Below are 16,328 nucleotides of genomic sequence, written 5' to 3' on the forward strand. Positions count from 1 at the left end.
GGGGGGGTTGGGGGGGGGGGGGGGTTTGGGGGGGGGGGGGAAGGACGGAGAATTCTCACAGCTTTCATTGTTGAAACATACTTGACACTTCTAGCACATTTTGATAGAACAAAGATTAAAGAACTGAGAAAGCCAGTCGTAACATTCAATTCATAATGTAGACAAAAATAGAGGAACAGACTGCTTTAATATTTAAGCTGCTGTTGGTGACCAAAATCAAGTGCAATTTAGATCCTGATTAAAATCAAAAATAATTTTATGATTGCATGGTTTTTAACGACATGACCATGACCCTTGTTCATGCCTTTATCTCTCTTTCACTGTCAACACAGTCTAAATGTTGTAATGTGCCAATTATGAAGTAAGACTCGGATGTCTTCTGATGTCAAATTGCATACACAAGTAGATGGGGACACTAAATCACTAGAACGTATTTTATTGGATTACATGATTAAATTTTCTTTCTTGTTTTTTTTTTCTTCCTAATTGCCTTTCTTTGTGAAATACCTGTGAATGATTAAATACGGAGAGAAGACTTGCATTTTGTATCCTCCCAGGTTGACTGTACATAAAGGCATGGGTTATCTTGGTCTCGTATGTTGAGATCCTCTTATTTTGTTAACATGTAGCCCAAGGAGCTACAGTGTGGACAAAATCTGCCCATGTTTCAGATAATAAACATCAAATTCTTGAGAAATACACTGTGGCACTGTGATATTGTTGTGGCACATGTTCAAATGAGGATGAAAACATGAAGGAGCCTACCAGAGCTGCCTTCTGTGATTACGTGATATTAAAATACTGTACTTCCAGCACAATTATGTTTAACAATGAAGTCAATATGCGACGCATCACGCCTCATAAAAATAAATATATATTCTTGATGTGTTTGATGTGTGAAGGAGGCAGACCTAGATTTTGAAGTGTGAGAATGGTGCAGAGGGACATTCGAGACAATCCCAAAAGAGAGAAGAAAATGGGCCACATCAAGTTAGTAATGACAGCATGTGAGAGTAAGACATATGCCCATTAACATGTGGAGCGGACCTCATAAACATTTAATTGAAGAGGATTGAAGATAAACCTCAGGCAACTGTCTTGGGAAAAAAAAAAGCCCTTAGGCAATTTTCCAAGGTGAATTCAGACATATTATTGACAGAACACAGTAAGATTGACGGCCATTGACATTTATACAAATTTATGTAATTATAGCTGAATACCATTTAAAGTGTTCTGATAATTTGTGGTTCCCAAATTTGCAAAACCCTCTGGAGAACATAAGTGTCCATACGTTTCTACAAGAAGTTGAAAGACTCTAGTAACCTAAAAAGACTTTAAGAGACATCATGTAATAGAACTCATTAAGCACATAATAGGACATTTAAGGGACCATAAAGTTGGTTCTCCACAGGATTTCACCAGTCTGGCAATATGAGCAGCAGAAAAGGAGTATTTACATTTTTAAATTAACTTTTGAACTATAAATTGTTCAACGACTTTCCATTTTACCATTTGGATTTACCAAAATGTTACCAATTCAAACATGCATCTTGCTTACAAAAATCATGTTTTATTATTAATCTAATGAGTATTTCTATTTTATTAGACCTTTAATGTTTTTGAGGTTAAAACGTGAAATCAGTACAGGAGTAATGAAATATATGATGCACAGGCCTCATGGTCACTTCTGTTAAAGGACGAAATTACTGATAAAGCATTCCTTCTCTACAGTCATAAGAGTTTACATCCCTTAAAAATTAATATAGTCGGTTACCTTGTAGTAACCAAATGCAAAGCAACATCCACAGTAAATGGGCTGACTGCTTAACTTCACATGAAAAATCTGTATAACTGTGCAACTTTTTCCTGCCGACTATCATTGAGACTGTGACAGCGTATGCATTTCTTCATATGGGAGGAGTGAAATTATTCTACAGACAACACAAATAACAAAACATATCCATTATTTAAAATGCCAAATGTAGCTTGCCGGACATTGATGCACGAGGAGCTATGCTGTGGTCAATACTCTACTGCCCTCTAGTGATTAGGTGGTGAGTAACAGAAAAAGACTCGATGGCAAAACACGACACGATTAATAATACATTTTAAAGTAGTTACTTGATTCCGGTGAAATAATATCAATCGTTTTGGATCATTTCCTTCGTTTCATGAAGTCCAGTTTCTGTGGGGAAACATTATTGGCTGCAGCGGGTAGTTGAATGTCAGCCTGTGTCTGTCACCAGACTTGGCCTCTGCAGGTTTAATGTTTAATCTCCTCTCCGGCTTCCTGCCAGTGCCTCTGACTCACTTTTTACTTTCTGAAGCCATTTTAACACAGCCATGATATACTCACTAACAGCAAATCTGTACTCACAACAAGGTGAGCATTCTTCTTGTTGTTTGTCTGATGTTTTACAGAACAAATGCTTAAGATAGCAACGTTTAGCTTACAGTTGACCGGAAACTGTTTTGTATACGAGTATGTTTATGTACTCGATGCACTTCGAATGCAAACTATTAACCGGACATGCTGAAAGGACCATCAGCAAAGTCTAGTTTGTGAAGCTGTTGGGCTGGATTACTAAAATGCTTACAGCAGCTTCTCAAACACAACATAGACAAAAGTTATGTTATTCACAATTCATTCAATTTTGATAACAATAAAAAGGTCTTGTTCTTAGTTTGATAGAGTTCTCTAAGATGACTGTGTAGCCTACTAGACCCTGATTTCCTTACCAGCAACAGCAAAATGACGGACATCAGTAGATTATATTCAGATGACGTCTCATCTCAAAGTGAAGATTTCAACAGAGCACATGCGGAGGAGGATCCTACAAAAATTCTCGATGAAGACAATGAGGACTCAAGCTTCTCTTGTCATGATCAGGGCAGTTCAGCCAAGCAGAAGGAAAACACGGAAGCTGAGGAGATTAAAAAAAGCATCTTTCTGAAACCATGGACTGGTATGTTGAAGAAATGGAATAAGGCTGATTCTGAATCACTTTCAACATCTTCAGGGGGGTTTAAAATACTACCTAACGGCACAAGATGTAGTCCGCCTGTATCTCCATCACTGGACAGAAATCATTGGCATGCGCGAGATGCGCTTTCTGGTGACCTCAAGCCAAACTTCCCCCCAGGTTCAGTGGGGTACACATATGACACCCTCGAATCTGAACTGACCAGTATCCACCCAGCAGAGTACTACGCTGAGAAGTTAGAAGTATACCAGTTAAAATACTCCTACCTGAAGTCTTGGCCTGGCCTCTTAAGGCTGCTCGCTGGCCTTCAACTTCTATTTGGTGGGATGGTTTTTGCCTGTGTATGTGCATATATTCAGAGAGACAGTGAGTGGTCAAACTACTACAGGCCAAATTATGGATTCACTGATGTGAAAGGATACCGTTATACTGGACCCATGACAACCTTTGTGTTGGTCATTGTTGGACTCTCATGGATACTGACGGTTATTCTGATGGTTTTGGGATTTACAATGTATTATCGGACTATCCTTCTGGATTCCAAATGGTGGCCTCTCACCGAGGCTGTTATGAACCTAGTCCTTTCGTTGTTGTACATGGCAGCGGGTATCGTCTACCTGAATGATTTGAATCGTGGTGGGCTTTGCTTCATGACGGTTGGCGTCAACCCGATCCTGTCTAATCTGTGTCGTGTTGAGGGGGGTCAGATGGCTGGAACTTCGTTTATATTTATTAACATGCTCATGTACTTGATAAGCTTCCTGGCATGCCTTAAAATGTGGAAGCATGAAGCCACCCGCCGTCAGAGGGAGGCCATGACCAGCCAGCTGAACAGCAAGGTAAATGCACATTTTAAATTACTGCCCAAAAGTGTGGGGGCAGCAAGAAAAAAAAAACTAAATTGATCAAAATATATTTATTACAGTCACAAAAGATTTATTTTGAACGTTATTTTTTTTCCAAATTAAAGAATCCCTAAACAACTTATTGCGGTTTCCACAAAAATATTAAGCTGCACAGATGTTTTTACCATTGATAATAATTGGAAATGTTTCTTGAGCAGCAAATCAGCATAATAAAATGAGTTCTTAAGGATCATGTGACACTATAGATGTTGTTTACTATTTAAAATAAATAAATTACTGGGACGTTTGTATGGTTTTTAACCTCATAAAAACGCTTAGTGATCACGGTTTTTGCTTTACTTTTAACTAACATAAATGAAATTTTCAGTTTTCACAAAATTCTCACTATTCTTATCAAGACAATTGTACTAATTGCAATGGCTGTTATCTTTCAGTTACAGCAGCAGACTCTGAAATCCACATCCAATATGGGCAGCTCCTCTACTAGATCCAAGAAAATTTCATTCAAAGATGAAACGGATCAAAGCTTGTTGAATGAGAGCAGGCTGGCTGATGTCTCAGAGAGAGCTGAAGAGCGAAAGATTTTAACTGGAGCTATTCCAATTGGACACATTCCTAAACCCAGAGTCATCGCTGATTTTGTAATGTTAGTATCCTTTATTGTGTATTTCTGGTCTAATGAAAATAAATGATATATTTAGGACAAACAAACCTAACAGGTGATTGCCCTATTAAGTGTTATAAATGGTTTAAAATCAACTGTTTATGTAGATATCCTTAAAAGGAGCTTTTAACAACTTTATGGATAATGTGTAGTGTGGTGCTGTTTGATTCATGCTGCTATTTCTGGGTATTTACATTGAAATGCACTATGTGTAGACTTATCAAACCTATCTCAAGATTCTATGATTTTTATTGTATTTTTACATTTCTTTTTAAACAGAAAATATCCTGAAATTCATTCAATAGAAGACAGAGAGCAATACAAAGCAGTCTTTAATGACCAATACCAGGAGTACAAGGAACTGCACAGAGAGATCACAGCCACTTTAATGAAGTTTCAGGAATTAGACACCACGATGAGCCGACTCTTCAACAACAAGAGAAACCCTGAGGTGAGAGTGAGACGTCATATTAGAGTCCTCTAGATTGTCTTTTATTAGACAATTCAAACAAGTTGTTTCAATTGTTTGTGGATGTTTTATTTAGGAGAGAAAGAGAATCAATGGCTTACTGAAAACATATGAACAAAAAAAGAACGTAAGTCAACTCTTGAGTTAAAATGCTTCAAAAACTAAGTGAGAATAGTGAGCCTAATTTATTGTTGTTAATTTTAACTTCTTATGTAATTCCCCAAGGATCCTTACTTTCTGGAGAAGAAGGAACGGTGTGAATATCTAAAAGCAAAACTAAGCCACATCAAGATGAGGATTCGTGATTTTGATTCCACTTGATTCCATTTCTAAGGACAGCAATTACTAAAACACTAAATTACTAAAATATTATTTATTGATTAAAATTCCTCTATTGTATTATTATGTGTATAAATTGCACAAAAAGAAATAAGGCCATTTGGCTTAAACTAATTCAAAAACTTTACTTTCACAGATCAGATTTTTTGATATTATTTTTTTTTACTGTTAACTGTTTATGCTCTTAAAATTGTAATATCAATTTGTAAATCAATCATATTTTATAGAAAACAAAATGGCCTGAAATCAGACTGAGACTGTTGCTTTAAAGCACTTCAGAAGATTATCAATCATTAACTCAGCTTTTCATCCACCTTAACTTTCGACCCACTGAGGAGCCAATAAGACTGATTGTGTCGGTAGCAACTGGTTTAGAGTTTCAGGCCCAGGTCTTCCACACAAGTCACCATGAGCAGCAGCTGTCACCGCTATTCACATCAAACGGATAAGCTCCAACACTAAACAATACTTGACAAAAAAGCTGGACTAAGGAAAACAAGGAAAAGATCAGTGGCTGTTACCGTGTTACGGTAAGTTACGTAATGTTTTATGCAACATTTATTTACTGCAAAACGATAGACTTCTTTTAAGTTGGATTGTATTCAGTACAAAAACACTGACTACACTGATCTCCTAGTACTTTTTGAATCTTCCGATGTCACCGATGAGATGTTGTGACGGATCAATCTAAAATAATAGCTGTTTATTTTCAGGAGGAAAGTTGTACAAATATATTTAATGTTGCAAAAAAAATGCTGTCTCCTGCTTTAAAAAAAAAAAAAGAAAAAAAATGTTTTATTCTAGAATAGCTGCCCATTCATCATGCACCTGTGAGGCTGTATGAAGCTGCTAGGTTGAGTTTCAGCTCTTGAATTATTTATTCACTCTTTTCAAGTTACCACAGGTGTGGAGCTCACCCTCTCTCCAAAGCATAATTAACTAAGAGGGTACGGTATTAGAAATATTGCGATTAGCGGTACAACTCCTTACCTCTTTTATTCACATACAATGGTTGTGAATTGCTCTTCGGGGATGCAAAAGAAATGTGAAGAAAACTTACAGCATGAAATCACCAATGGCTGCATCTGTTTATGTTTCTCTGAATTATTCAGAGCATCTCGCCTGAATTACAGTAGCCTGATGAAGGGAGTGATGTTTGTGCTATAAAGAGGTGTGTTCCGTCTTAAATGTTCCTGGAGCTCTAGGAGTAAAACTGTGCTAACAATTGTACATTTGTAATCACAGGAAACAAATGAAGTGATAAAATGTATACTTTTAGCTGTTTGTATACTTGTCTTTGTTTGCATGTTCTAGATTGTTGGTCTGTGTATTAGTAGTGATGCAGGTTACATTGAGCAAGTGACTGTCTTTATGAGTGAGTCATTGAATCATTCATTCTAATGATTCCTTCGAGCACATTCATTCAGAAACAGAACAAGTGAATGTTTTTATGAGTTATAGTCACTGAATCATTCATTAAACTAATTCTTTTAAAAAACACTTACCGATTATGTTAGGCTGTGAATAGCTCTGGAGACAGGTTAATGCTTTGTCTTATTGTGAAATAGTTTCGCAAAATAGAATAAGTAAATGGCAATACTGTGTCTACAATATATGTTGATAAATATCAACTTATTGAACATGTTATATAAAAGCGATATCACTTTCTCAAGTGCGGGTTTAATTGGAGCACAGTATTGATCAATCAAGTGATGACTGGGCACCAGAACTATTACTTTTATAAATGGGATTAAATTATCACACTTATAATTGAGAATATGTGGATGTAAATTGAGGGCAGCAGATGAGTGTTGAGAGGAAATGTGGTCTCAGTGTTATTTTACTATTTATATACTACTAAACTATATACTATTTATATATATACTATATTATTAATAAATTATATTTTTAGATTTTAAGTTTACATTTTAATATTTAATATGAGTGCTTAATTCTATATTTTTATTTCAATTTTAGTTTTAATCATCTTCATACTTCCACTTAAACTTATTTCAGGTAGTTGCCAAGGCAAGTAGGCAACATTTCTAACTTTAAGTTTTAATTTATTTTAGCTTTATTTCAATTCAAATATTTTTATATTTTTAACTAACAATAATTTCTCTTCTTATACCACTATAAGAGTGCTATTTATCCATATACATGTAGTTTTAGGAGATTAAAATGTGAAACAATAAAGGACAGCGGCTCTTTGCCTGAAAAAGATTCATTTTGGCATAGCACTGTACCCAGATAATCCAAATTTGATCTCATTTTCTCTTTTCAGATTCTCATGAATCATGTATGAAACACAGCAGTATGACAGCCCACCTCAGTACAGTCCACACTACATTGCCCCATCAAATATGTACACACCCAGAAGTGTCTATTCTCAAAGGAGCGAGTTTGGCTTATTCTCGTCAGTGCCTGATGCTCCTCAAACGGAGGGAAACCCTCAGCACTTCTACAGATGGTTCTCTCCACCTGGCATCGTGAAAACTATGGAGGGACTGACAGCTCTGCTCTGTTTTGTTATTTTTGCCTGTGTTGCTTCCACTCTAGTTTGGGATATGCATGGCTACGAGGGCAGTATCGGGGCCTATGTTGCTGGATCTGGGGGCTATGGCATGGGATCTGGGTATTATGGAGGAACATATGGCTATCAAAGCTCTTACATGACACCCTACTCAGCAAAGTCAGCCATGATCTCAATGGCAGCCCTTAATTTTGTAATATCTTTGGCCATCTTAGTGGTTAGTTTCTCAAAGTTATGGTGTGTGCGTGGAAAAACGTTTTACCTGACGGTTTTTGTGGTGGACGTGGTTCTGGCGATTCTTCAGTGTATTATAGACATCATATTCGTCATCGGGGTGAATCCCATGGCCCAGAGTTCACAAAGTATCTTGTACAACCCGATCCTGATGATGTGTCAGACCTCATTAGGGAATCCCAGCATCAGCGCTGGAGTCGGCACAGGCTTCCCGGGTGCATATCCATCCTTTAATCGATATCTCTATCACTACTGCTTCATGGATCCTGAGGAGGTCAGTCTGACAACACGTAATTCTCACTGTACAATGGGGGAAAAAATATTTTCTAAACTTAATGTACATTTACTTGATAAGACTTTTTTCTGAAAGAAGGGACTGTGCTTAAAACATTATCAAATATCTACCTTACTCTAAAATCAATCTTGAATTTCAATTATGTTTGTTTTTCTTACCTCATGGATTGCCAGATATTTTTTTCTTGTTTTAAGTAAACTCACTTAAGTTTGATAATTTATTTCAGAAAGCAAGGCTTAAAGGCATAGTTAACCCAAGAATGAATGTTCTGTCAGTAATTACTCACCCTCATGTCGTTCCGAACTTCCGAACATGTAAGACCCTCCATTGACAGCTATGCAACTACCATTTTCAAGTCCCAGAGAGACATAAAATTAATCTATGTGACTCCAGTGGTTTAACTATAATTTTATGAAGTGACCAGTGCTTTGTTGGCGCAAAAACAAAAACATAATTAATCTTTATTTACTATATTAATTTTAAACAGAGATTCATATTTTTTAATAAAGTGGTAAATTATGGTGTGTGTGTTTTTTGCATGAGGGTGAGTAATTATTAATGACAGAATTTTCATTTTTGGGGAACTATCCCGTTAATACTTGTCAAATAAATGTATCTTGATTTAAGAATGTTTAGATTTATACTATGAAAGTAGTCAAAAATATTAAGTAATATATATTTTTTTATTATTTATTTATTTTAATTGTTTTTGCAGTGTAGTGTCACATGAATACAACATGAATCTTTTAATAAACAAGTGTTTCTTCTGTATTTTAGGCTGTGGCTCTGGTTTGTGGGCTGTTTGTCATGATTGCTCTGGCTGTTGCAGCCTATTTTGCCTATAAGACTCGAAGCAAAATATGGCATCATGGCAAACCTAATATCTACTGGGAGGAACCGCCTATCCTCAAAACAGACAGGAGCCACAATTCACAAGACTGGGTGAGTAAAATCCACAAGACGCACTCAGTGAATAAATACAGTAATCTGTGGACTGTATTTGCATCAATCATCTATTCACAATTTAAAGTTGAACATTTTATTATTTAATTGTCTTATGCCTTATGTTACTATAGGCTGCTAAATATCTGTGATATTAGAAAATTGCCTCGAAAATAAAAGCAAAATCTGTTACCAAGGCTTATGCTGACCAAGGCTGCATTTATTTGATAAAAAATACAGTAAAACAGTTATATTATGAAATATAATTAGAATTTAAAATTACTTTTTATTGTAATGTATTTTAAAATGTGGTTTATTTCTCTGATAGCAAAGCTGATTTTTCAGCATCATTATTCCAGTCTTCAGTGTCACATAATCCTTCAGAAATCATTGTAGCTGCTCATAGTAGTAGCACAGATAAAAATAGTTGTGCAGTTTATTCAGAATTCTTCTTAAAGTTTAAAATATGTTATATTTTAATTTAATCAATTTATAAATGTATTCATTTATTTATTTTTACTATGGTAATATATTTTTAGAAGGTTTAACAAATTGAATTTGTGGACCATATTATTTATATAATATTGTGCAGCCTAAACCTGTGACCACCAGTCACCACTACTGCCATACTATAAAACCAATCACATGATCTGCATTGTTTTTGTGTTAATCATTCACTGATTTACAATGATTCTGAAGAAGAGAATAGCTGTGATACTATCTTCATAGTGAATACTGACTTGACCTCTCGACAGTCATGTTACCAGTTACATATGGTTGATATAGGCAGAGATTTAATGGATTTTTTTTTTTTTTGATTTTACGGATACAGCATAACCCTTGAGTTATATTTTCATCTAAATGTAGACCTAAACTTGCGATCTGGTGTAATTATGGGAAATAAAGACATAATATACTGTACATAACACATTTTTCATTAAAAGACACTTACAGATCCAAGAGTTTATTTTATTTGGGTCACTGTGAGGTTATTCCAAGTACTTGGAATATGCAGTGACTTTCCTAGAAATGACCTCAGATGTTGTTTGTCAGCCACATTGTTAAGACAATACGCAGGTATTTTTGAACAGGCAGTGCCATGTACAGCTCTCAAGTGTTTCCTGAAAGATATAATAATTACACTTCATTTGAGGAAGTCATGCTTGTGCACGAGGGTGGGATAATTGTGTTGTGATGGATTTACAGTGTATTGTGTGATGTACAACTTCTCAAGTGGTCTCTTAAGATACAGTATTGTTCAGAGACATCTGTGATGTTATCTCTGACCGTCCTCCGGTCTGGTCTCGTTTCCCGTTTTGTTGCTTGGGTCATTTTGTAGTTTTAGACTCAGACTCAAATTGATTTAATTCTCTGGCTCCATTAACACTTACACATGGTGTGTTGCAGCGAAACACTCAATACACCCCCACTGTGGTTTTATCAGAGGCTTCCCCTCACCTGAAAGCAGAGAACAGCTTCACCTCCTACACTGAGGGAACAGTGAGCGTCTACAGCGAGGCTGCATACAAAAGCAACGTGTGAGTGCGGCCTGCTTTCATTTTTATGTTCTTACAAAGTACAAATGCACACTAGTTTTATGTTGTCGGATTTTGTTTTAAAGGTATTCTGAGAACGTGAACAGCTGCTCCTCGGAGCCGTTGTACCAGAATCGGTGGATGAGCTCCAGCCCTGTGGAGGAGGTTGAGGTGCAAAGCAGCTCAGTGCAAGAGAAACCGGAAACCTACGAGGTTGAGGATGTTCTCTGCGAGACAGGCTATACCACTGGTGGAGATTCAGCCACTGAATTACACACATATGAGATGGAGGAGTGAGTTTCCGTCAGGAATTCTTCTTAATTATCCTTCATGTTGTGCTGCTCGAAAAGCCTGATTACTTTTCTAAGAGCAGAATGCTTTGGAAGATAGCTAGTTGATTTTTGTTTTTATGCTACAGCTCTTATTCAGAAATTTCAACAGATGAACAGCGCAGACAGTACAAGAAACAGTTTGATGTCACCCTCGCTGTTTACAAGAACCTTTGTGCAGAAATGGATGATATCAGTGATCAAATGAGTAAACTGAGCCAAGAGCTAGACACCCTCCATGAGGAGTCCACCAAGTTCCAGGTTGGCAACAAAAAACATTAAAGTAGTAATTCACTTTAAAAAACACTTTTGCTGATAATTTACTCACCCCCATGTCATCCAAGATGTCCATGTCATTCTTTCTTCAGTCGAAAAGAAATTAAGGGTTTTGATGAAAACATTCCAGGGTTTTTCTCCTTATAACGCACTTAAAGCTAGGGTATACGATTTCAAAGATTGTTCATTATTAATATCCTCGTTTAGATGCTGGTTATGGTTATATAGTACAATCCTAACAATATGAATAGAAAAAAGAAAGAAAAAAATCCATTCACTCTATTGGCTGGACAGCCGCAGAAAAGTTGACCAATGTAAGCTGTGCGGCCGCACAGCTTATATTGGTCAACTGCTCTCATCCAATCACGAGCTCCACTTGAAACTCCGCCTGGCACTCGCGTCTCCAACCCAACCCAACCGCACCCGCCCCCGCCCCCCTCCGTGCGTGAGCAAACAGCTGACAGACTGTCTATGGTAGCTAGCTAGTAGCGTCAGATCAGCAATGGATAAAGCAATGGATAAAAATATAAACGACAACAGCAAGCGGCCCCTGCTTACCTCTACTGTAAAGTTTGGACGCAAGAGAAAGTCTGTGGAGGAAAGATCAGAGATTAAAGTCCCCGTGAAATCAAAATTGAACCTATTTACTTTGTTAGCGCGTATTACTAGTCTTGTGGTGAACAATTAATCCGTGCAAGTGAATATATATTAAAAAATTGTTTTACCTTAGTAATCTTTAATCAAATTCTGAAAAGTTACTTCCGGTCTGGAACAGTTTCTTTTTCTGATGACGTAGGTTTCACAGTTTGGGTGGGGAAACGCTTAACCACTCCCCTCAAACCGTTAGTTTGCTATGAGCGAGAGATGGAGAGGAGGAGCGCTAGAGTAAAACCCTGCCCTCTGTTCAATATTCCGTTTCACTTGGAAATACGTCACAGCACTGGAGAAAAATCGTTAGCAACTTCCGGTTCACGGGGACTTTAAAAAGAAATGTGAAGAACGCCGGACGGACTCTAAGTAGGATAAATATAGCGTCCTTCATTGACCATTGGAGAAAGCTTCAGGGAGATCTGGGGCTGAAAACGACGCTGACACGGATGACTTTTTGTTGAGCAGGTAAACATTTATTTATTCTTTTATGGTGTGACGTGTTACGTGGCTTTTTATCAGTTTGACAACTTGCTCATGCTGCTGGTCGGCATTGGAATGTTAGCCGTTTAGCATCGCCGATCGCGGTTCAAAGTAATTATATTTCTTGTTCGAGGTTTCTGTTTGAGCCGATCTGAATTTTAACAAGATGCGCTGCGTGCTGCAATAACAATTACTGAAAACCTTAGCAATACTAGTAGTATTATAATGGTGGTGGGGAGTTTAGAACATTTCATGTGTTGCTAATCTTGCGTTGACGTGAACTCAAACGTGACATACGTCAGGGATCAGGTAGTACAGAGGGGAGGGGTGTGTGTGTGGAGGGGCGGGATGAGTTTTTTAAAACTTCCCTACCGTCTCGACCGATTTTTAACATCGTATACCATAGCTTTAATTGGTAACCAAATGATTCAAGGTCCAAAAGACACTTTCAGTGCAAACTAACTGTTCAAAGGGCTTTAAATGATTCCAGACGATGAATAAGGGTCTTATCAAGCGAAACGATCGCTCATTTAAATAGAATAAATAACAAGTTTAAGTTTTATAACCTCAAATGGTCACCTTGCTCTTTTCTGTGATGCTCGTTCGTGACTTTCCTGTTCAAACTCGTTTATCAAAATGAACAAATCTTTTTTCGTGTTATTTGGTTCATTCAACAAAAAAAGATTCGCCATATTCATCAGGAAAAGACCCTTATTCATCGTCTGAAATCGTTTAAAGCCCTTTGAACAGTTTGCACTGAAACTGTCTTTTGGACCTTGAACCGTTTGGTTACCATTGATGTTTTAATCAAAAACCTTAATTTCTTTTCGACTGAAGAAAGAATGACATGGATATCTTGGATGACATGGGGGTGAGTAAATTATCAGCAAAATTTTTGCTGATAAACTACTCCTTTAAAAAAAGAATTATTTAACCAAAAATTGTTCTTCAATGGTATTGCTGTGTAAACTCCTTTTTGGTGTATGAAGTATGATATAAACTCAATACAACACATATCTTTTGTCTTTGTATCACAGGCTGTAGCTGATGAATATAATCGACTAAAGGATCTAAAGCGGGTAAAAGAAAATATTTCTCAATACAAATCAGTATTAGGTACTAGGCATGTTCACACCAAGAACAATAACTATAAATATGAACTATAATAACTATATTAGAATCCACACTAGTGGACATTTGTCTTGAATTCACTACTCTTTTATATTTTGAAAGATTTTTAGAAATATTTTTATTGTTATACTTATTGTCTTTGGTGTGAACAGGTCTTTTAGTCGCTATGTATTTGTCTGTAGATCCCTAATGCCCATATCCTTTCTCATAGTCTCCAGAATACCAGGCCAAGAAGCTCCGGTGTAAGAAATTAAGGCATGAACTGTGTCAAATCAAGCAACTAGTGAAAACTTATGACAGAGGCTTTACAAGGAGAGAGAAGACTAATGTTTCTGATCCTCAGGATTTCTTTGTTTGAAACTGTACACATGTATGCACGACACGTCCAATGTATACATTACTGTCGGTATATGAGCTTTTATAAGCTTGCAAGTTGCAAGAGGTATTGTAAATATTCTCAATGTTCCTCAAAAATCTTTGCAATTTGAATATAAAAACTTCGATAGGAAACATTTCCTTTGTAATTTGATAGGCAACAGGCAAAACAAGTACACAACTCAATGTATGATAATTTTGTTTAATCAAGCTGTCATACACCAGTATTTAAAAAGACAAAGATATTAAAATGAAAACTGTACATGTTGCCGTTTTGATGCGTTTATGTATATTAGACCACCTGATATGTTTCAAGGCCTAAATATGAGGTAATATTAGTCATTCAGATGTATGAGAAGGCTAGAAAACGTACATCTCACAACTATAGCCAAAACAACATGCTGTCACCGGTGAAACGCCACACCAGAGCACAAAAGACAAAACAGGAAGTGCCAGTTTCTTGCCAAAAACAGCCTTCGTAACAAACATAACAGACAGATAGATCCAATCACTCCTCTTTAGTGTAAAGTGAGCAGCTCAAGTGTGTAGATAAATTTGAAATACACTGACACAGCCGTGAATGACAGAGACCGTTTGAGTCTCAACAGACTAGAGGTATTTCTTTTGGTCGACAATACATAATGTGACTATTACCAGTTTAGCATAAGCGTCTTATGCATGTAGATGAACACCTCTTCCATGAAGAATGTTCACTGGTTTCTATCTGGGGGAGAAAAAAAAAAGCCATGACTACTTCATCTGTCATTTATCTCAAATGCGTTATAGAAATATCAATAGCCGCGTTTCCACTGCCGGGCCAGGGCCGGGCCGTGCTAGTGCGTGCCAGGGCCAGTCGCGTTTCCACTGTCACTTCCGGGGCTTGATCGGGGCTTCCTCAGGGCCAACGGCCAGGATTTCTGGCCCGTCGAATACCTTGGGCCAGAGGGGGCCAGCTCGGGCTAGAGGCGTGCTCAAGGTAAAAGGCGGAGTTTATCGGTGTTATGGAACGTTATGATCTGAAGCAAGATGCACATAGGGATGTCCATGTTTAACCGATTAACCGTTTAAAATTGCATAACATTTTAATTTGAATGTATAGGCCTATGCCAAATGCTGCGCAACAATATATAGGCTAGCTATATCGACGAATTTTCAGACATTTGTTTGATTTTTTTTGCCCCTTAAACATTTAAAATATTTGACAAATTAATATAAAAAAATATATATATTTTACTGGTTTTCTGAGGCCAAATTAGAACCTGGAAATGATATTTTCCCCGCAGTGCTGAATGAGAAGAGACCACAGCCTACAGAAAGGGGATTTATGGGTGATTTATAGGCTATAATAAATGTGTCTGATAATAAAATAATATAAAATAACGAGGCATTAATTGTTTATTAATAAACTATTGTTTTCTAAATGATTTTCGGCTAAAAACATATCTCCATCTCCGGATGCACATTTAGAGAGAAATTAAGCAAACATAGAAGATAGTGGCTTTCGATTCGAATTTGTTCGTTTTAAATTGGACATTTAAAGCTTTAATCTACAAAGGATATAACCCCTAAGCTTTAAATGTCCAAATTAAAACGAACAAATTCGAATGCGGTGGCTGTTTCAGGTCTCGCGCTTCAGTTCACGGAGATCATGAAGCGCGCCTTGATTAATTGTTAAAGCACAACGTTTTCTTGTTATAAATAAATGTATTTGCGAATAATGTATTATTATTTTCTGTATGACCAGAAATTAAAGAGTATTTTAAGTTGTTTCCACTAAAAGAAATGCAATGAAACTGTTCACATGGGCGTCTCGCAGCCATCAGTGCGTGCTCCACACACACTGGATATGCGCTGATATTTGTCAAAAATATTGTGTTTATTTGTGCTCTGTTCCTTTTTTGGATAAAGGCGTCTTCTACATATGCAGCCTAATAAAATGTTACAATAATGATGATGATGGTTATTATTATTATTATTTGCAGACACGGAGTTTTTGTGAAATGGACGTTTTGCTTATTTTCAATTGGCAATTTCAGTTTGAAGGGTGATGGAAATGCGGCTTTAACTGCTCCGTACTTGCTGCGTTTTATTTCTATAAATTAATTTCGTTTCAAATGGGGTCCAATCAGTTATTAAAGGTGTTAAAAATTTACTCTGTATATCTCGAGGTTGCGGCGCGCACACTATGCACCGAGTATTAACCGATGGGCCTCGGTTAACGATTA

At 36.9% G+C, this 16,328-nt stretch overlaps 2 protein-coding genes across 2 annotated transcripts; both read left to right on the top strand.

Annotated features, from left to right (window-relative positions):
* Nucleotides 1-2,049: 2,049 nt before the first annotated feature.
* On the top strand, nt 2,050-5,335 carry marveld2l (MARVEL domain containing 2-like). The gene is given in 6 exon segments (XM_039678130.2): nt 2,050-3,823; nt 4,285-4,496; nt 4,794-4,965; nt 5,060-5,110; nt 5,209-5,298; nt 5,300-5,335. Coding segments are annotated over 6 exon segments (1,629 nt in total). The 5' UTR covers nt 2,050-2,752; the 3' UTR covers nt 5,333-5,335.
* A 62-nt stretch (nt 5,336-5,397) lies between these two features.
* On the top strand, nt 5,398-14,558 carry ocln1 (occludin1). Its single transcript, XM_039678128.2, has 8 exons — nt 5,398-5,852; nt 7,607-8,363; nt 9,162-9,326; nt 10,734-10,864; nt 10,948-11,154; nt 11,280-11,451; nt 13,635-13,676; nt 13,940-14,558. Exons 2-8 carry the CDS (start codon nt 7,620-7,622, stop codon nt 14,084-14,086), a joined length of 1,608 nt encoding a protein of 535 aa, XP_039534062.1. The 5' UTR covers nt 5,398-5,852; nt 7,607-7,619; the 3' UTR covers nt 14,087-14,558.
* The last annotated feature ends 1,770 nt before the right edge of the window (nt 14,559-16,328 follow it).

The sequence above is a fragment of the Pimephales promelas genome, chromosome 5 (assembly GCF_988280905.1).
Source record: "Pimephales promelas chromosome 5, fPimPro1.hap1.1, whole genome shotgun sequence".
Lineage (NCBI taxonomy): Eukaryota > Metazoa > Chordata > Actinopteri > Cypriniformes > Leuciscidae > Pimephales > Pimephales promelas.

What these genes read in the sequence shown, in the direction of transcription:
- ocln1 (XM_039678128.2), top strand. Translation starts at nt 7,620, where the DNA reads ATGTATGAAACACAGCAGTATGACAGCCCACCTCAGTACAGTCCACAC. An exon ending in GCTTCATGGATCCTGAGGAG is followed by an intron (nt 8,364 to 9,161) that starts GTCAGTCTGACA and finishes TCTGTATTTTAG; the next exon opens with GCTGTGGCTCTGGTTTGTGG. An exon ending in CACACATATGAGATGGAGGA is followed by an intron (nt 11,155 to 11,279) that starts GTGAGTTTCCGT and finishes TTTATGCTACAG; the next exon opens with CTCTTATTCAGAAATTTCAA.